This window comes from Malaya genurostris, chromosome 3 (assembly GCF_030247185.1).
Source record: "Malaya genurostris strain Urasoe2022 chromosome 3, Malgen_1.1, whole genome shotgun sequence".
Taxonomy (NCBI): Eukaryota; Metazoa; Arthropoda; class Insecta; order Diptera; family Culicidae; genus Malaya; species Malaya genurostris.
This window is the reverse complement of record NC_080572.1, coordinates 116,207,829-116,229,577: the sequence shown is the minus strand read 5'-3', so window position 1 is coordinate 116,229,577 and position 21,749 is coordinate 116,207,829. Positions and strand designations below refer to the sequence as shown.

The following is a 21,749-nucleotide window of genomic DNA, read 5'->3' as shown; positions in this document are numbered from 1 at the left end:
GACGAATGCGCAACTGAAACACAGCGAACGAAAGCGAGGAATATTCTAATCGCTGGATATTCGATTTCGCTAGAATAGTATGCCATGATTCTGTTCCGAAACAGAAGATCTTCCGCGTCGCGACCTCGAATACAAACGAAACAACGTTTTCGATGGTAGAGTTTTCGCTCTTGTCGTGTAACAATAAAGCCCCGGGGTGTTGGAGACGTGACCATCCCTACAACTCAATAGTAATTGCTGGGCTCACTGGTGGCAGCCCGACTGTCACTCAGTTGATGCACCGACCAGCATCCGGTCTATGTGTCAGAAGCAGAATGTGATATGTAGTAGAATAAGGAACACGCGTTTTTACCTCTAACTGTGCGTCTATTAATAAAGTCAGTTTTAATGTTTGGGTCGTGTTATATTCATTATCGGTCACCTCCGGCAATCAAATGTCAAATGCGTGAGTGATTTGAGAGTAGACGTGAGTGTTGATAGCTACGATGAGTGGCAAGGGTAGCTTCTTGAGTTTGCAAAACGACGAAAAATGTTCGAATAACAGTTTAATAGACGTTCCACAGAACAGATGCTATTTATCCACGACGTAAATAGCACTTTCACTAGCTCGCCGCGATAGAAAAACTGAGGTCTAGGCGAATATTTCACACTGTTACGGTTGATATTCCAGAGCGAAAAAATTAGCACTTGAATTGACTTGGTATACACTGAACTAAAAAAAACCGAACACACCCACAACAGTGGCGACGAGGATTTAAGTTAAATTGGCGATCAGAAGCTAATCTTTATCACCCACGAGGAAACGAGAAGCATGGCGGAATCTAACCTCAATTCGGAGCATCAGCAACCGGGAATCGGCTTACCTGACGGTCCACAGCACCCGGGAATGCAGCAAAACATCTGCGTCATCCAGCTCCATTTTTCAACGGTCCACCATCATCGCAACAATCAGCGAATAGCAGCTCATCTTCTACAGAAATCACCTACCAGCTCTTTCAGCAGCTTATGCACCAGCAGCAGCTATTCATGCAGCAGCAGCAGCAACAGCTAATGCAGCAGCAGCAAGATTTCTTCCGGAGTGTCATATCATTGATCAATGTTCAGGTCCCTCCAAACCCTGAAATGATTCTCGACTCGCTGGCGAACAACATCAAAGAGTTTCGCTACGATCCGGACGGAAACATAACCTTCGCTGCATGGTATGGCAGATACGACGATTTGTTCGAGCAAGATGCCGCACGGTTGGACGATGAAGCGAAAGTCCGCTTGCTCATGCGGAAACTAGGATCAGCAGAACACGAACGTTACGTGAGTTACATCTTGCCGAAATCGCCAAAAGATTACAAATTCAGCGATACAGTGGAAAAGCTGAAAATTCTTTTCGGCGCTGCTGAGTCTGTCATCAGTAAACGGTATCGGTGTCTACAGGTAACCAAACAACCGACCGACGATTATGTCACGTACGCTTGTCGAATCAACAAGACTTGTGTTGAATTCGAGCTGAGCAAGCTGTCCGAAGAGCAGTTTAAATGCTTAATGTTTGTTTGCGGACTAAAGTCAGAGGGAGACGGCGAAATACGAACGCGGCTGCTGGCGAAAATCGAAGAACGTGATGACGTCACACTAGAGCATCTTTCAGAAGATTGTCAGCGATTGTTGTGCCTGAAGCGGGACACGGCAATGATCGAGTCATCAGCATCAACGTCATCAGTGAATTTCATCAAGCGAAAACAGCAGTTTCCAAAACGTCAACATAAGCCACCAGTGGAGACAGCCGGACCAGACAAGAGCAAAAATATTCCCTCTACACCCTGCTGGTACTGCGGGGGAATGCACTTCGTTCGAGACTGCACTCATCGGAGCCACAAATGCAAGGACTGCGGCAACATCGGACATCGCGAGGGATATTGTTCCTCTGCCAAGCGAAATTTCAAGACCAGCCGAAACAGAAAGCACCCAGGATCGTTAAATACAAAAACCGTAAATCTCCGTATAAATACCGTCGATCAAAAGCGCCGTTTTGTTAAAATTGTTCTGAACGGTGTGAAAGTGCGTCTACAGTTGGACACGGGGTCTGACCACAGACTAACAGACAGGACACTCAAATTAGATTCTTCAATCATTTTAACGGTCATTTCGAATATTCCTTTATTTGGGACAGTACTCACATGTGTCATGATGGCGCCACGTTACCCTATCAAAAACATCCTGTCTGTCATCTAGACTGTGTTTATTTTTTTCATTTACCAACAGAGTTGCCATTCATACAGAATTACCTGTAATGTATTGATTTGTATACGTCCATGCGAATTTCATGCAGGATACAGATTTAATACATATTGCCAAAACTATATACATAATTGTGCCTATTTCTCATCCTCCAACGCAAGACAAAATCGAACCCGTTTTGTTACAATATTTACTTGCTTCTGGTCTGCCGCCACTTAATTTCTGGTGAAAACTACCAACACAATAAAAAAATAGTCTAGATGAACAACGTTGAGTCAAATAAATGGTTACCTTCCAACATCGCGAAAAAGTTAAATATTTTATCAACGTAATCCAATAATTTATTGTGACGATTCGTTTTCAAATATTTTGATGAAATCAGGCATCCCTGCAAGCAGCTGATCGGTGTTGACAAACGAGGGGAAACCAACTAGTAAAATAACTTTTACATAACACAAGGGGTGTACAGATAGTAAATAGTTCGCGCAGTACAATATAGGTGGAGCTAGTGCATCACGAAAAATTATTTTTTATAAGAATTTACTCATACTGTCATGTCTGTTAGTCTGTGGTCTGACGTTAGCATCGTATCGAAACGCTTGTGGGAGAAAATAGGTAAACCACCCACTGCACCAGTAAATGAGCTAGCCTCAACAGCGTCAGGCGACCGATTGCAGTTTTTGTTTAAGTTCAGCAGTCTAGTGTCTTTCAACGGTGAACAACATCACTGTCAGTTTTACGTGGTCGAAAACCCGCTTTATCTTTTCGGAATCGATTTGATGGAAGCATTCGGTCTCTTTACATTACCCATTAGCATGTACTGCAACAACGTCAGTGTTCCTGCTATCACTTTGCAGTCACTCAAAGCGGCATACCCGAGTGTATTTAGAAACGAGTTAGGGTTGTGCACGAAAACAAAAGTGAAATTGGAACGGAAACCAGATGCAACTCCAGTTTTTCGTCCGAAACGTCCAGTGGCTTTTGCAGTACACAGCACGGTTGACAACAAACTTGACCGACTGGAACGAGCAAAAATCATCACACCGGTAGACTTTTCGGACTGGGCAGCACCCATCGTCGTTGTCAGAAAAACGAACGGGTCCATTCGCATTTGCGGAGATTACTCTACAGGTCTCAACAATGCACTGCGGTATCAGTACCCGTTACCGCTACCGGAGGAGATTTTCAACAAATTGGCTAATTGTACTGTATTTAGCCGAATCGACCTGTCGGATGCGTTCCTGCAAGTAGAGGTTGACGAAAGTAGTCGTGATTTATTAACCATCAACACCCATCGTGGTCTCTACCGGTACAATCGTTTGCCACCGGGAGTCAAAACAGCACCGGGAGCTTTCCAGCAACTTATCGATACAATGCTGGCAGGTCTTCCTCATACGTGTGGTTATTTGGATGACGTCGTCGTTGGTGGTGTCACTACTGAGACACACTGGGAAAACCTTCGCGCAGTGTTTCAAAGAATCAGCGAGTTTGGATTTACCATCCGAGTGGAAAAGTGCATCTTCGCTCAGCCTCAAATCAAATATGTAGGTCATCTGCTTGACCGCAATGGTCTTCGACCGGATCCAGCAAAAGTTCAAGCCATTAACGAAATGCCATCGCCCACTGATGTATCTGGTGTTCGGTCCTTCCTAGGAGCAATTAATTACTACGGAAAATTTGTTCCTCGTATGCGCTGTCTGCGGTATCCTCTTGATGAGCTGCTCAAAGCGGATGCGAAATTCAAGTGGACAGCAGAATGCCAGGCGGCATTCAACAAATTTAAGGAGTTGCTGAAATCTGACCTACTGTTGACACACTACAACCCTGCACTTGATATAGTGGTGTCGGCAGATGCGTCGTCTGTTGGTGTCGGTGCTACTTTGTCACACAAACTTCCGGACGGCACTCTCAAAGTTGTATACGACGCTTCCAGAGCATTAACAGCGGCAGAGAAAAACTACAGTCAGCCCGATCGTGAAGGACTTGCGATAATTTTTGCGGTGACCAAGTTTCATAAAATGCTGTTTGGTCGTCGCTTTCATCTTCAGACAGATCACGAGCCGTTGCTGAGAATCTTCGGTTCAAGGAAAGGGATTCCTGTTTACACATCGAACCGATTACAACGTTGGGCTCTTACGCTGTTGCTTCATGAGTTCACCATCGAGCACGTTCCGACAGCGAAATTCGGCAATGCTGACATACTTTCCCGTCTGATCAGCTAGCACGTCAGGCCTGAGGAAGATTATGTGATTGCTTCGGTCTCTCTGGAAAATGACTTAAGGTCAGTTACACAAGATGCATTAACCATTCTTCCTTTAAGTTTTAGGATCGTACAACAGTCTACACAGTCCGATCCTATTACCAAGGCAGTTTATCGTTACCTCCTTGATGGGTGGCCTAAAACCGTTACCGATGCAGAGCTCAAACGGTTTTATGCTCGACGTGAATCTCTTACCACGGTACAAGGCTGCATACTATTCGGCGATCGACTGGTTATACCATCGCCCCATCGCAAGCGTAGTCTTCATCAACTTCATCGTGGCCACCCTGGAATTCAGCGAATGAAGGCAATTGCTAGGTCTTATGTTTATTGGCCAACTCTCGACAGCGACATTGTTGATTTCGTCAAATCCTGCCGTCAATGTGCGATGGCTGCGAAAACACCGCCGAAGTCAGCGCCGTTGTCATGGCCTAAATCAACAAAACCGTGGCAGCGCGTTCACCTTGATTACCTTGGACCGATCGACGGGGAATACTACCTGGTTGTCGTAGACTCTTTTTCGAAATGGCCTGAAATTGTGCAGACGAGAAGTATCACTACAGCCGCCACAGTGAAAATCCTCAGAGATCTGTTCGCTCGCTTGGGAATGCCAGAGACACTGGTGAGTGATAATGGATCCCAATTCACCAGTGCAGAGTTTCAATCGTACTGTACGAAGAACGGCATCGAGCATCTTACAACAGCACCGTTCCACCCTCAATCGAACGGTCAAGCCGAGCGATTCGTGGATACGTTTAAACGATCGATTAAAAAGATTAAGGAGGGGAGAGCGACAATGTGTGATGCTCTCAGTACATTTCTTCAGGTTTACCGGAGTACACCTTGTTTTTCTTCTCCAGACGGCAAATCACCAGCAGAAGTTTTGTTCGGTCGTCCGATTCGTACTAGTTTGGATCCGATCGTGTACAATTGGAACAATCGAGCGAGATTCATCCCTTAAAGCGACAATTCATCGTTAAGGATACGGTGTATGCAAAAGTATTCGTCAAGAACCAATGGCACTGGGTTTCAGGAACAGTTTTGGAACGTGTAGGTCGTGCAATGTACAACGTTCAGCTCGAGAATGGTAAGCTTATTCGGTCCCACGTTAACCAGCTTCGAGATCGTGCTGATTCAGAGCGTCGCAGAGTACCAGCATTGACAGATAGAACGAAACTTCCTCTCAGCATTCTACTCGATGCTTGGAACCTTCCGGCCCGTTGCGCACCAGATCCATTAGCACACTCAACACCAGTAGCACCCATTCCAAGCTGCTCTAGTTCGAGCCAGTCGTCAGTACCAAATACCTTGTTGAGAAGGCCCACATTGTCATCAGAGTCTTCGTTGTCAGCATCGTCTTCGTCATCTTCGACAACGCCGAATTCAACATCAGAATTTCAGTCTGCTAATGAAGCCGACTCAGCTGTACAGGTTCCTCGCCGCTCTTCGCGTGTACGAAGAGCTCCGCAATGGTTCGATCCCTATCAGCTGTATTAGAAGGGGAGATGTTGGAGACGTGACCATCCCTACAACTCAATAGTAATTGCTGGGCTCACTGGTGGCAGCCCGACTGTCACTCAGTTGATGCACCGACCAGCATCCGGTCTATGTGTCAGAAGCAGAATGTGATATGTAGTAGAACAAGGAACACGCGTTTTTACCTCTAACTGTGCGTCTATTAATAAAGTCAGTTTTAATGTTTGGGTCGTGTTATATTCATTATCGGTCACCTCCGAACACACCCACAACACGGGGTTAGACAGAATTAAATTCAACTTGTTGAAAAATCTTCCTGAGTCTGCCAAAAGGCGCTTGTTGAATTTATTCAACAAGTTCCTCGAGGGTAAAATTGTCCCACACGAATGGAGACAAGTGAGAGTTATCGCCATAACCTGGGAAACCAGCCTCCGATCACAATTCGTATCGGCCGATTGCTATGCTTTCCTGTATCCGGAAGTTGTTCGAAAAAATTATTCTCTTCCGTCTAGACAATTGGGTCGAAACTAATGGCTTGCTTTCAGATACACAATTTGGTTTCCGCAGGGGTAAAAGCACGAACGATTGTCTTGCGTTGCGCTCAACAGAAATTCAAATGGCATTTGCTCGTAAAGAACAAATGGCATCAGTATTTCTAGACATCAAGGCGACTTTTGATTCAGTTTCTATAAATATCCTATCTAAGAAGCTGCACCAGCATAATCTTTCGCCGGTTTTGAACACCTTTTTCTATAATCTATTGTCCGAGAAACACATGTATTTCGCACATGGTGATTTGTCGACAATACGATTTAGCTACATGGGTCTTCCTCAGGGCTCATCCTTAAGCCTCATTTTATTCAATTTTTGCGTAAAAGATATCTATGAATATATCAACACATCTTGCACGCTAAGACAACTTGCCGACGACAGCGTTGTGTCCATTATAGGACCCAAAGCTGCCTATCTCCAATGACCATTACAAGATACACTCCACAACTTGTCCACGTGGGCTCTTCAACTTGGTATCGAGTTCTCTATGGAGAAAATTGAGCTGGTTGTTTTTTTTTTCAAGGAAGCGAGAACCAGCACAATTATAGCTTCAACTAAGGGGTGAAACCATAGCACATTCAAATATCTCGGGGTCTGGTTCGACTCCAACGGCACCTGGGGATGTCATATTAAGAATCTGAAACGAAAATGCCAACAGAGAATCAACTTTCTTCGTACAATAACCGGTTCGTGGTGGGGTACCTATCCAGGAGACCTGATCAGGCTGTACCAAACAACGATATTCTGCTTCCGATCCGCGGCGAACACCCATTTCATCAACCTGGAAATAATTCAGTATCGTTGTTTGCGTATTGCCTTAGGTTGCATGTAGTCAACTCATACGATGAGTCTCGAAGTTCTGGCAGGCGTCTTACCGCTGAAAAACCGATTCTTGGATCTCTCATATCGACTGCTAATTCGATGCGATATCTTGAATCCGATGGTGAATGAAAACTTCGAAAGGCTTGTCGAGCTCAATTCTCAGACCCGTTTTATGTCCTTGTATTTTGACTACATGGCTCACAATATTAATCCTTCTTCGTTTGTTCTCAACCGTGCTCATTTCTTGGATACTTCTAATTCTACTGTGTTTTACGATACATCTAAGAGAAAAGAAATTTGTGGAATCCCGGATCACGTACGCCCTCAAGTGGCCCCAAATATTGTTTATAATAAATTCAGAACAGTCAACTGTGAAAGATATTTTACACTGACGGATCAAACATCAACAGGTCCACAGGGTTCAGAATCTTCAATCAGAACATCATCGCTTTTTACAGACTCAGTGATCCGGCTTCAGTTTACATCGTAGAATTAGCTACTATTCAGTACACCCTTGAGATCATTGAAACCTTGCCCAAAGACCATTACTTCATTGTCACAGACAGTCTAAGCACAGACTAACAGACAGGACACTCAAATTAGATTCTTCAATCATTTTAACGGTCATTTCGAATATTCCTTTATTTGGGACAGTACTCACATGTGTCATGATGGCGCCACGTTACCCTATCAAAAACATCCTGTCTGTCATCTATACTGTGTTTATTTTTTTCATTTACCGACAGAGTTGCCATTCATGCAGAATTACCTGTAATGTATTGATTTGTATACGTCCATGCGAATTTCATGCAGGATACAAATTTAATACATATTGCCAAAACTATATACAGAATTATGCCTACTTCTCATCCTCCAACGCAATACAAAATCGAACCCGTTTTGTTACAATATTTACTTGCTTCTGGTCTGCCGCCACTTAATTTCGGATGAAAACTAACAACACAATAAAAAATAGTCTAGATGAACAATGCTGAGTCAAATAAATGGTTACCTTCCAACATCGCGAAAAAGTTAAATATATGATCAACGTAATCCAAAAATTTATTGTGACGATTCATTTTCAAAAATTTTGATGAAATCAGGCATCCCTGCAAGCAGCTGATCGGTGTTGACAAACGAGGGGAAACCAACTAGTAAAAAAACTTTTACGTAACATAAGGGGTGTACCGATAGTAAATAGTTCGCGCAGTACAATATAGGTGGAACTAGTGCATCACGAAAAATTATTTTTATAAGAATTTACTCATACTGTCATGTCTGTTAGTCTGTGGTCTAAGCTCAATAGCTCTACGGGCAATGAAGACATGTGATTCATCGTCATTTTTGTATAAAACTATTTCGTGGCGTGAAAACTTGTGCATACGTTCTGGAAATAAATCATGAAAGTCTATCATATTTCCTCGTTTTTGGATCTCGAAGTTTATTTGATGTCAATAAAGGCTACGCAAAGAACATCATAATGGCGGTCATGAAATTTTCTTTTATGCAAATTACACTTAATCTAAGAAGCAATAAATCAACCAGGTCACAACAAATGTGTCACAAATGTACTTTAGAACCCTAAAATTTTCTCTTAAAAAAATACTGTCATCCAATGAACACGTACACACAAAACTAGATTTATGAAATAATTTAACTGACAATAATGTCACAGACTAACAGACAGGACACTCAAATTAGATTCTTCAATCATTTTAACGGTCATTTCGAATATTCCTTTATTTGGGACAGTACTCACACGTGTCATGATGGCGCCACGTTACCCTATCAAAAACATCCTGTCTGTCATCTAGACTGTGTTTATTTTTTTCATTTACCAACAGAGTTGCCATTCATACAGAATTACCTGTAATGTATTGATTTGATACAGATTTAATACATATTGCCAAAACTATATACATAATTGTGCCTACTTCTCATCCTCCAACGCGATACAAAATCGAACCCGTTTTGTTACAATATTTACTTCTGCTCTGCCGCCACTTAATTTCGGGTGAAAACTACCAACACAATAAAAAATAATCTAGATGAACAACGTTGAGTCAAATAAATGGTTACCTTCCAACATCGCGAAAAAGTTAAATATATTATCAACGTAATCCAATAATTTATTGTGAAGATTCATTTTCAAATATTTTGATGAAATCAGGCATCCCTGCAATCAGCTGATCGGTGTTGACAAACGAGGGAGAACAAACTAGTAAAATAACTTTTACATAACACAAGGGGTGTACAGATAGTAAATAGTTCGCGCAGTACAATATAGGTGGAACTAGTGCATCACGAAAAATTATTTTTATAAGAATTTACTCATACTGTCATGTCTGTTAGTCTGTGATAATGTTTTAAAGAAAATGTTTGACAGCAACACAATTAGGAGTGTTTGCATGGTTTTATTCTAATACTAATTTTTTATGTTTAGTCCAGTTGTTAGTCAAGATACAGGGTTTTAAAGAAGCTTTGAAAACTATGATATTACTTGTCAAAAGAGACACTTTTTATAGTTGTCATAAAACATATATTTTTATAGTTGTCATATATACATATAGTGAATGAAAAATCAATCGCAAAACTCCTATAAATTATAATCAAAACCATAAGGCATTCGAATTGTTACTTGGGCGGAGTATCGTGACTCCCTAAGGGCCCGAGGTAGACCACCTGAAGCTCCGGTCCGAGATGTGTTGGCTAGTCGGGATATCTCTTATATGCTATAAGAAGCATGGTATTCTGAATTATGTGATATCCACATTGAGTATGAGTATAATTGAATTAGTGTGTAGCTGACGACACGACCAGGCACTCCGAAGAAAAATCAGCATTAAAACTGTTCGCTAACGATTCACCGCCAGTTACCACAAATCTAGCGACCCCTTGTAAATGATAAAAATAATCTTCTCGAGCAACACTGTTTAAGTTGCTATGGACTAGTTACCAAGGAACCCCAAAACAAATAAACATGTTTTGAAAGCGGTGGAATAGTTCTATTAGTGTTAAACTTGGTCCAAATTAAGCAGAAATGCGTTTAAATGAACTCGATTTTCGGAACTTAATCGAAACTATGGATGAAACCAACGAACGAGGACAATGATCTGCTTCCAGCGATTCATCCGTACACTTCAACTGCTAGCTTTTCTGGGCAGTAGGATTCGGTGTAATATCACAGACTAACAGACAGGACACTCAAATTAGATTCTTCAATCATTTTAACGGTCATTTCGAATATTCCTTTATTTGGGACAGTACTCACATGTGTCATGATGGCGCCACGTTACCCTATCAAAAACATCCTGTCTGTCATCTATACTGTGTTTATTTTTTTCATTTACCGACAGAGTTGCCATTCATGCAGAATTACCTGTAATGTATTGATTTGTATACGTCCATGCGAATTTCATGCAGGATACAAATTTAATACATATTGCCAAAACTATATACAGAATTATGCCTACTTCTCATCCTCCAACGCAATACAAAATCGAACCCGTTTTGTTACAATATTTACTTGCTTCTGGTCTGCCGCCACTTAATTTCGGATGAAAACTAACAACACAATAAAAAATAGTCTAGATGAACAACGTTGAGTCAAATAAATGGTTACCTTCCAACATCGCGAAAAAGTTAAATATTTTATCAACGTAATCCAATAATTTATTGTGACGATTTGTTTTCAAATATTTTGATGAAATCAGGCATCCCTGCAAGCAGCTGATCGGTGTTGACAAACGAGGGGAAACCAACTAGTAAAATAACTTTTACATAACACAAGGGGTGTACAGATAGTAAATAGTTCGCGCAGTACAATATAGGTGGAGCTAGTGCATCACGAAAAATTATTTTTTATAAGAATTTACTCATACTGTCATGTCTGTTAGTCTGTGGTCTGACGTTAGCATCGTATCGAAACGCTTGTGGGAGAAAATAGGTAAACCACCCACTGCACCAGTAAATGAGCTAGCCTCAACAGCGTCAGGCGACCGATTGCAGTTTTTGTTTAAGTTCAGCAGTCTAGTGTCTTTCAACGGTGAACAACATCACTGTCAGTTTTACGTGGTCGAAAACCCGCTTTATCTTTTCGGAATCGATTTGATGGAAGCATTCGGTCTCTTTACATTACCCATTAGCATGTACTGCAACAACGTCAGTGTTCCTGCTATCACTTTGCAGTCACTCAAAGCGGCATACCCGAGTGTATTTAGAAACGAGTTAGGGTTGTGCACGAAAACAAAAGTGAAATTGGAACGGAAACCAGATGCAACTCCAGTTTTTCGTCCGAAACGTCCAGTGGCTTTTGCAGTACACAGCACGGTTGACAACGAACTTGACCGACTGGAACGAGCAAAAATCATCACACCGGTAGACTTTTCGGACTGGGCAGCACCCATCGTCGTTGTCAGAAAAACGAACGGGTCCATTCGCATTTGCGGAGATTACTCTACAGGTCTCAACAATGCACTGCGGTATCAGTACCCGTTACCGCTACCGGAGGAGATTTTCAACAAATTGGCTAATTGTACTGTATTTAGCCGAATCGACCTGTCGGATGCGTTCCTGCAAGTAGAGGTTGACGAAAGTAGTCGTGATTTATTAACCATCAACACCCATCGTGGACTCTACCGGTACAATCGTTCGCCACCGGGAGTCAAAACAGCACCGGGAGCTTTCCAGCAACTTATCGATACAATGCTGGCAGGTCTTCCTCATACGTGTGGTTATTTGGATGACGTCGTCGTTGGTGGTGTCACTACTGAGACACACTGGGAAAACCTTCGCGCAGTGTTTCAAAGAATCAGCGAGTTTGGATTTACCATCCGAGTGGAAAAGTGCATCTTCGCTCAGCCTCAAATCAAATATGTAGGTCATCTGCTTGACCGCAATGGTCTTCGACCGGATCCAGCAAAAGTTCAAGCCATTAACGAAATGCCATCGCCCACTGATGTATCTGGTGTTCGGTCCTTCCTAGGAGCAATTAATTACTACGGAAAATTTGTTCCTCGTATGCGCTGTCTGCGGTATCCTCTTGATGAGCTGCTCAAAGCGGATGCGAAATTCAAGTGGACAGCAGAATGCCAGGCGGCATTCAACAAATTTAAGGAGTTGCTGAAATCTGACCTACTGTTGACACACTACAACCCTGCACTTGATATAGTGGTGTCGGCAGATGCGTCGTCTGTTGGTGTCGGTGCTACTTTGTCACACAAACTTCCGGACGGCACTCTCAAAGTTGTATACGACGCTTCCAGAGCATTAACAGCGGCAGAGAAAAACTACAGTCAGCCCGATCGTGAAGGACTTGCGATAATTTTTGCGGTGACCAAGTTTCATAAAATGCTGTTTGGTCGTCGCTTTCATCTTCAGACAGATCACGAGCCGTTGCTGAGAATCTTCGGTTCAAGGAAAGGGATTCCTGTTTACACATCGAACCGATTACAACGTTGGGCTCTTACGCTGTTGCTTCATGAGTTCACCATCGAGCACGTTCCGACAGCGAAATTCGGCAATGCTGACATACTTTCCCGTCTGATCAGCTAGCACGTCAGGCCTGAGGAAGATTATGTGATTGCTTCGGTCTCTCTGGAAAATGACTTAAGGTCAGTTACACAAGATGCATTAACCATTCTTCCTTTAAGTTTTAGGATCGTACAACAGTCTACACAGTCCGATCCTATTACCAAGGCAGTTTATCGTTACCTCCTTGATGGGTGGCCTAAAACCGTTACCGATGCAGAGCTCAAACGGTTTTATGCTCGACGTGAATCTCTTACCACGGTACAAGGCTGCATACTATTCGGCGATCGACTGGTTATACCATCGCCCCATCGCAAGCGTAGTCTTCATCAACTTCATCGTGGCCACCCTGGAATTCAGCGAATGAAGGCAATTGCTAGGTCTTATGTTTATTGGCCAACTCTCGACAGCGACATTGTTGATTTCGTCAAATCCTGCCGTCAATGTGCGATGGCTGCGAAAACACCGCCGAAGTCAGCGCCGTTGTCATGGCCTAAATCAACAAAACCGTGGCAGCGCGTTCACCTTGATTACCTTGGACCGATCGACGGGGAATACTACCTGGTTGTCGTAGACTCTTTTTCGAAATGGCCTGAAATTGTGCAGACGAGAAGTATCACTACAGCCGCCACAGTGAAAATCCTCAGAGATCTGTTCGCTCGCTTGGGAATGCCAGAGACACTGGTGAGTGATAATGGATCCCAATTCACCAGTGCAGAGTTTCAATCGTACTGTACGAAGAACGGCATCGAGCATCTTACAACAGCACCGTTCCACCCTCAATCGAACGGTCAAGCCGAGCGATTCGTGGATACGTTTAAACGATCGATTAAAAAGATTAAGGAGGGGAGAGCGACAATGTGTGATGCTCTCAGTACATTTCTTCAGGTTTACCGGAGTACACCTTGTTTTTCTTCTCCAGACGGCAAATCACCAGCAGAAGTTTTGTTCGGTCGTCCGATTCGTACTAGTTTGGATCCGATCGTGTACAATTGGAACAATCGAGCGAGATTCATCCCTTAAAGCGACAATTCATCGTTAAGGATACGGTGTATGCAAAAGTATTCGTCAAGAACCAATGGCACTGGGTTTCAGGAACAGTTTTGGAACGTGTAGGTCGTGCAATGTACAACGTTCAGCTCGAGAATGGTAAGCTTATTCGGTCCCACGTTAACCAGCTTCGAGATCGTGCTGATTCAGAGCGTCGCAGAGTACCAGCATTGACAGATAGAACGAAACTTCCTCTCAGCATTCTACTCGATGCTTGGAACCTTCCGGCCCGTTGCGCACCAGATCCATTAGCACACTCAACACCAGTAGCACCCATTCCAAGCTGCTCTAGTTCGAGCCAGTCGTCAGTACCAAATACCTTGTTGAGAAGGCCCACATTGTCATCAGAGTCTTCGTTGTCAGCATCGTCTTCGTCATCTTCGACAACGCCGAATTCAACATCAGAATTTCAGTCTGCTAATGAAGCCGACTCAGCTGTACAGGTTCCTCGCCGCTCTTCGCGTGTACGAAGAGCTCCGCAATGGTTCGATCCCTATCAGCTGTATTAGAAGGGGAGATGTTGGAGACGTGACCATCCCTACAACTCAATAGTAATTGCTGGGCTCACTGGTGGCAGCCCGACTGTCACTCAGTTGATGCACCGACCAGCATCCGGTCTATGTGTCAGAAGCAGAATGTGATATGTAGTAGAACAAGGAACACGCGTTTTTACCTCTAACTGTGCGTCTATTAATAAAGTCAGTTTTAATGTTTGGGTCGTGTTATATTCATTATCGGTCACCTCCGAACACACCCACAACACGGGGTTAGACAGAATTAAATTCAACTTGTTGAAAAATCTTCCTGAGTCTGCCAAAAGGCGCTTGTTGAATTTATTCAACAAGTTCCTCGAGGGTAAAATTGTCCCACACGAATGGAGACAAGTGAGAGTTATCGCCATAACCTGGGAAACCAGCCTCCAATCACAATTCGTATCGGCCGATTGCTATGCTTTCCTGTATCCGGAAGTTGTTCGAAAAAATTATTCTCTTCCGTCTAGACAATTGGGTCGAAACTAATGGCTTGCTTTCAGATACACAATTTGGTTTCCGCAGGGGTAAAAGCACGAACGATTGTCTTGCGTTGCGCTCAACAGAAATTCAAATGGCATTTGCTCGTAAAGAACAAATGGCATCAGTATTTCTAGACATCAAGGCGACTTTTGATTCAGTTTCTATAAATATCCTATCTAAGAAGCTGCACCAGCATAATCTTTCGCCGGTTTTGAACACCTTTTTCTATAATCTATTGTCCGAGAAACACATGTATTTCGCACATGGTGATTTGTCGACAATACGATTTAGCTACATGGGTCTTCCTCAGGGCTCATCCTTAAGCCTCATTTTATTCAATTTTTGCGTAAAAGATATCTATGAATATATCAACACATCTTGCACGCTAAGACAACTTGCCGACGACAGCGTTGTGTCCATTATAGGACCCAAAGCTGCCTATCTCCAATGACCATTACAAGATACACTCCACAACTTGTCCACGTGGGCTCTTCAACTTGGTATCGAGTTCTCTATGGAGAAAATTGAGCTGGTTGTTTTTTTTTCAAGGAAGCGAGAACCAGCACAATTATAGCTTCAACTAAGGGGTGAAACCATAGCACATTCAAATATCTCGGGGTCTGGTTCGACTCCAACGGCACCTGGGGATGTCATATTAAGAATCTGAAACGAAAATGCCAACAGAGAATCAACTTTCTTCGTACAATAACCGGTTCGTGGTGGGGTACCTATCCAGGAGACCTGATCAGGCTGTACCAAACAACGATATTCTGCTTCCGATCCGCGGCGAACACCCATTTCATCAACCTGGAAATAATTCAGTATCGTTGTTTGCGTATTGCCTTAGGTTGCATGTAGTCAACTCATACGATGAGTCTCGAAGTTCTGGCAGGCGTCTTACCGCTGAAAAACCGATTCTTGGATCTCTCATATCGACTGCTAATTCGATGCGATATCTTGAATCCGATGGTGAATGAAAACTTCGAAAGGCTTGTCGAGCTCAATTCTCAGACCCGTTTTATGTCCTTGTATTTTGACTACATGGCTCACAATATTAATCCTTCTTCGTTTGTTCTCAACCGTGCTCATTTCTTGGATACTTCTAATTCTACTGTGTTTTACGATACATCTAAGAGAAAAGAAATTTGTGGAATCCCGGATCACGTACGCCCTCAAGTGGCCCCAAATATTGTTTATAATAAATTCAGAACAGTCAACTGTGAAAGATATTTTACACTGACGGATCAAACATCAACAGGTCCACAGGGTTCAGAATCTTCAATCAGAACATCATCGCTTTTTACAGACTCAGTGATCCGGCTTCAGTTTACATCGTAGAATTAGCTACTATTCAGTACACCCTTGAGATCATTGAAACCTTGCCCAAAGACCATTACTTCATTGTCACAGACAGTCTAAGCACAGACTAACAGACAGGACACTCAAATTAGATTCTTCAATCATTTTAACGGTCATTTCGAATATTCCTTTATTTGGGACAGTACTCACATGTGTCATGATGGCGCCACGTTACCCTATCAAAAACATCCTGTCTGTCATCTATACTGTGTTTATTTTTTTCATTTACCGACAGAGTTGCCATTCATGCAGAATTACCTGTAATGTATTGATTTGTATACGTCCATGCGAATTTCATGCAGGATACAAATTTAATACATATTGCCAAAACTATATACAGAATTATGCCTACTTCTCATCCTCCAACGCAATACAAAATCGAACCCGTTTTGTTACAATATTTACTTGCTTCTGGTCTGCCGCCACTTAATTTCGGATGAAAACTAACAACACAATAAAAAATAGTCTAGATGAACAATGCTGAGTCAAATAAATGGTTACCTTCCAACATCGCGAAAAAGTTAAATATATGATCAACGTAATCCAAAAATTTATTGTGACGATTCATTTTCAAAAATTTTGATGAAATCAGGCATCCCTGCAAGCAGCTGATCGGTGTTGACAAACGAGGGGAAACCAACTAGTAAAAAAACTTTTACGTAACATAAGGGGTGTACCGATAGTAAATAGTTCGCGCAGTACAATATAGGTGGAACTAGTGCATCACGAAAAATTATTTTTATAAGAATTTACTCATACTGTCATGTCTGTTAGTCTGTGGTCTAAGCTCAATAGCTCTACGGGCAATGAAGACATGTGATTCATCGTCATTTTTGTATAAAACTATTTCGTGGCGTGAAAACTTGTGCATACGTTCTGGAAATAAATCATGAAAGTCTATCATATTTCCTCGTTTTTGGATCTCGAAGTTTATTTGATGTCAATAAAGGCTACGCAAAGAACATCATAATGGCGGTCATGAAATTTTCTTTTATGCAAATTACACTTAATCTAAGAAGCAATAAATCAACCAGGTCACAACAAATGTGTCACAAATGTACTTTAGAACCCTAAAATTTTCTCTTAAAAAAATACTGTCATCCAATGAACACGTACACACAAAACTAGATTTATGAAATAATTTAACTGACAATAATGTCACAGACTAACAGACAGGACACTCAAATTAGATTCTTCAATCATTTTAACGGTCATTTCGAATATTCCTTTACGTTACCCTATCAAAAACATCCTGTCTGTCATCTAGACTGTGTTTATTTTTTTCATTTACCAACAGAGTTGCCATTCATACAGAATTACCTGTAATGTATTGATTTGATACAGATTTAATACATATTGCCAAAACTATATACATAATTGTGCCTACTTCTCATCCTCCAACGCGATACAAAATCGAACCCGTTTTGTTACAATATTTACTTCTGCTCTGCCGCCACTTAATTTCGGGTGAAAACTACCAACACAATAAAAAATAATCTAGATGAACAACGTTGAGTCAAATAAATGGTTACCTTCCAACATCGCGAAAAAGTTAAATATATTATCAACGTAATCCAATAATTTATTGTGAAGATTCATTTTCAAATATTTTGATGAAATCAGGCATCCCTGCAATCAGCTGATCGGTGTTGACAAACGAGGGAGAACAAACTAGTAAAATAACTTTTACATAACACAAGGGGTGTACAGATAGTAAATAGTTCGCGCAGTACAATATAGGTGGAACTAGTGCATCACGAAAAATTATTTTTATAAGAATTTACTCATACTGTCATGTCTGTTAGTCTGTGATAATGTTTTAAAGAAAATGTTTGACAGCAACACAATTAGGAGTGTTTGCATGGTTTTATTCTAATACTAATTTTTTATGTTTAGTCCAGTTGTTAGTCAAGATACAGGGTTTTAAAGAAGCTTTGAAAACTATGATATTACTTGTCAAAAGAGACACTTTTTATAGTTGTCATAAAACATATATTTTTATAGTTGTCATATATACATATAGTGAATGAAAAATCAATCGCAAAACTCCTATAAATTATAATCAAAACCATAAGGCATTCGAATTGTTACTTGGGCGGAGTATCGTGACTCCCTAAGGGCCCGAGGTAGACCACCTGAAGCTCCGGTCCGAGATGTGTTGGCTAGTCGGGATATCTCTTATATGCTATAAGAAGCATGGTATTCTGAATTATGTGATATCCACATTGAGTATGAGTATAATTGAATTAGTGTGTAGCTGACGACACGACCAGGCACTCCGAAGAAAAATCAGCATTAAAACTGTTCGCTAACGATTCACCGCCAGTTACCACAAATCTAGCGACCCCTTGTAAATGATAAAAATAATCTTCTCGAGCAACACTGTTTAAGTTGCTATGGACTAGTTACCAAGGAACCCCAAAACAAATAAACATGTTTTGAAAGCGGTGGAATAGTTCTATTAGTGTTAAACTTGGTCCAAATTAAGCAGAAATGCGTTTAAATGAACTCGATTTTCGGAACTTAATCGAAACTATGGATGAAACCAACGAACGAGGACAATGATCTGCTTCCAGCGATTCATCCGTACACTTCAACTGCTAGCTTTTCTGGGCAGTAGGATTCGGTGTAATATCACAGACTAACAGACAGGACACTCAAATTAGATTCTTCAATCATTTTAACGGTCATTTCGAATATTCCTTTATTTGGGACAGTACTCACATGTGTCATGATGGCGCCACGTTACCCTATCAAAAACATCCTGTCTGTCATCTATACTGTGTTTATTTTTTTCATTTACCGACAGAGTTGCCATTCATGCAGAATTACCTGTAATGTATTGATTTGTATACGTCCATGCGAATTTCATGCAGGATACAAATTTAATACATATTGCCAAAACTATATACAGAATTATGCCTACTTCTCATCCTCCAACGCAATACAAAATCGAACCCGTTTTGTTACAATATTTACTTGCTTCTGGTCTGCCGCCACTTAATTTCGGATGAAAACTAACAACACAATAAAAAATAGTCTAGATGAACAACGCTGAGTCAAATAAATGGTTACCTTCCAACATCGCGAAAAAGTTAAATATATGATCAACGTAATCCAAAAATTTATTGTGACGATTCATTTTCAAAAATTTTGATGAAATCAGGCATCCCTGCAAGCAGCTGATCGGTGTTGACAAACGAGGGGAAACCAACTAGTAAAAAAACTTGTACGTAACATAAGGGGTGTACCGATAGTAAATAGTTCGCGCAGTACAATATAGGTGGAACTAGTGCATCACGAAAAATTATTTTTATAAGAATTTACTCATACTGTCATGTCTGTTAGTCTGTGGTAATATGCCGGTGTCAAAATTGTTTTGTGTCGGTTGATTGCGCAGCAGTGGAAACAGTATTTCACCTTATTGGCCACTATTCGAGGATTACTAGTGGAATTCCACATAGAAATCATTTTACTGTACGTTATGCAGGTACCGCAGAGCACTAGCCTCGCTCAGCTCGTTGTCGGTCATTTCCATGTCTTCCTTCTCACACAACGGTTTCAAGTCAAGACCCGAATTTTGAACTTGGCTTTATAAAAGACATAACTCATACTCCTCAATTTTTACATTCCGCTCGAGTCAAGTAAATCCATTAAAATGTTCCGTAATATAACAGATCTGAAATTTATTTTGTTTACATTCATCTTGCCTTCGATATGCAGTAACCAAGGTTATGGTGACTGTTATTCAAAATCAATAAATATATCAACTTGTGCTGCCAGTTTTAAAAAAATCACTAGCGTTTTCGATTTGACATTTCCAGTTTCTGAGGGGTAGTAAAATTTACGATACAGTTTTGATAGACGAGTGGCAGGTCGTGTCGTCGGTGTAGCAGTGGGTGAGAGTGCGGAATGGTACCAGTGCCTCAAACACATCAATATACAAGTGTAATCTATTATAACTCGCTTAGAAAGTATAATCTCCACCTACAGGTTCGACACTAACATTCGCCCGATTCTCTCGATCCCCGGGTTTTCGAATTTAGTTTTGAGTTAAATGATGTCATACATCTTGTTGGCGATTGTACTAGTATGTTTAAAGCAACCACAATCGAAATAAAAAATTTAGAAAAAATAGACATGACAGCATGAGTAAATTCTTATAAAAATAATTTTTCGTGATACACTAGTTCCACCTATATTGTACTGCGCGAACTATTTACTATCGGTACACCCCTTGTGTTATGTAAAAGTTTTTTACTAGTTGGTTTCCCCTCGTTTGTCAACACCGATCAGCTGCTTGCGGGGATGCCTGATTTCTTCATTACGTTGATAATATATTTAACTTTTTCGCGATGTTGGAAGGTAACCGTTTATTTTTCTCAACGTTATTCATCTAGACTATTTTTTATTGTTTTGGTAATTTTCACCCGAAATTAAGTGGCGGCAGACCAAAAGCAAGTAAATATTGTAACAAAACGGGTTCGATTTTGTATTGCGTTGGAGGATGAGAAGTAGGCACAATTATGTGTATAGTTTTGACAATATGTATTAAATCTGTATCCTGTATGAAATTCGCATGGACGTATAAAAATCACTACATTACAGGTAATTCTGTATGAATGGCAACTCTGTTGGTAAATGAAAAAAATAAACACAGTCTAGATGACAGACAGGATGTTTTTGATAGAGTAACGTGGCGCCATCGTGACATATGCGAATACTGTCCCAACTAAAGGAATATTCGAAATGACCGTTAAAATGATTGAAGAATCTAATTTGAGTGTCCTGTCTGTTAGTCTGTGGAACTAGTGCATCACGAAAAATTATTTTTATAAGAATTTACTCATACTGTCATGTCTGTTAGTCTGTGCTATGGATATCCGACGCTCCATTCGAAAGTCGATTTTTCCATAAATTCCATTACATTTTTTCAGGAGAAAGACTTGAAATTTCGATGCAAAAATAACAAGAATACAATCAAATATGCTTTATTTTCATCATACATTTTTCACTGATATCAGTGAAATTAATGACATAATATATGAACATTACCTATGACATTTTAAAAATTTGTTTATAGTATTGCTTATTCTGATCCATTTTTCCAGCAATGAAACGAAAGAGTTCTAGCAATTGATTTTGATTTTAAATATTCGTTACTTTCAACTTTTCTATGATGATAAATTTATCTTCACTAGTTAGCGCAAGAAGTTGGTTTTTGAACGCTTGTAGACAATTTCTTGAGGAATAATACTGTTTCTATAAAAGTGTAGAAAAAACTATATATAATAATTACTAATAGAAGTATTTACACAGAAACTTAACGGATAACTCAGCAAATTTTTCAGCATATCCGCTCAAGATATTCATGTGCCAGGTGTTACATAGGCTGAAGTCAAACATATTATATATCAATATGCATCACTCTTGCGATTCACGAGGGACATCACAGTAAA

The 21,749-nt window shown here is 41.0% G+C and overlaps 3 protein-coding genes across 3 annotated transcripts; all 3 read left to right on the top strand.

The window, feature by feature from the left end:
* The first annotated feature begins 485 nt into the window (after window positions 1-485).
* Window positions 486-4,461, top strand: LOC131433947 (uncharacterized protein K02A2.6-like). Its single transcript, XM_058600566.1, has 3 exons — window positions 486-498; window positions 878-2,072; window positions 2,795-4,461. The coding sequence occupies exons 1-3, from the start codon at window positions 486-488 to the stop codon at window positions 4,449-4,451; spliced, it is 2,865 nt and encodes a 954-aa protein (XP_058456549.1). The 3' UTR covers window positions 4,452-4,461.
* LOC131437994 (uncharacterized protein K02A2.6-like) lies at window positions 4,461-6,123 on the top strand (the record flags this gene model as incomplete). Its single annotated transcript, XM_058607723.1, has 1 exon — window positions 4,461-6,123. A coding segment is annotated over one exon (990 nt), but the record flags the coding sequence as incomplete, so codon positions are not given.
* Window positions 6,124-11,224: 5,101 nt separating this feature from the next.
* LOC131433946 (uncharacterized protein K02A2.6-like) lies at window positions 11,225-14,563 on the top strand. The gene is made up of 2 exons (XM_058600565.1): window positions 11,225-12,838; window positions 12,893-14,563. The coding sequence occupies exons 1-2, from the start codon at window positions 11,225-11,227 to the stop codon at window positions 13,889-13,891; spliced, it is 2,613 nt and encodes an 870-aa protein (XP_058456548.1). The 3' UTR covers window positions 13,892-14,563.
* Window positions 14,564-21,749: the final 7,186 nt, after the last annotated feature.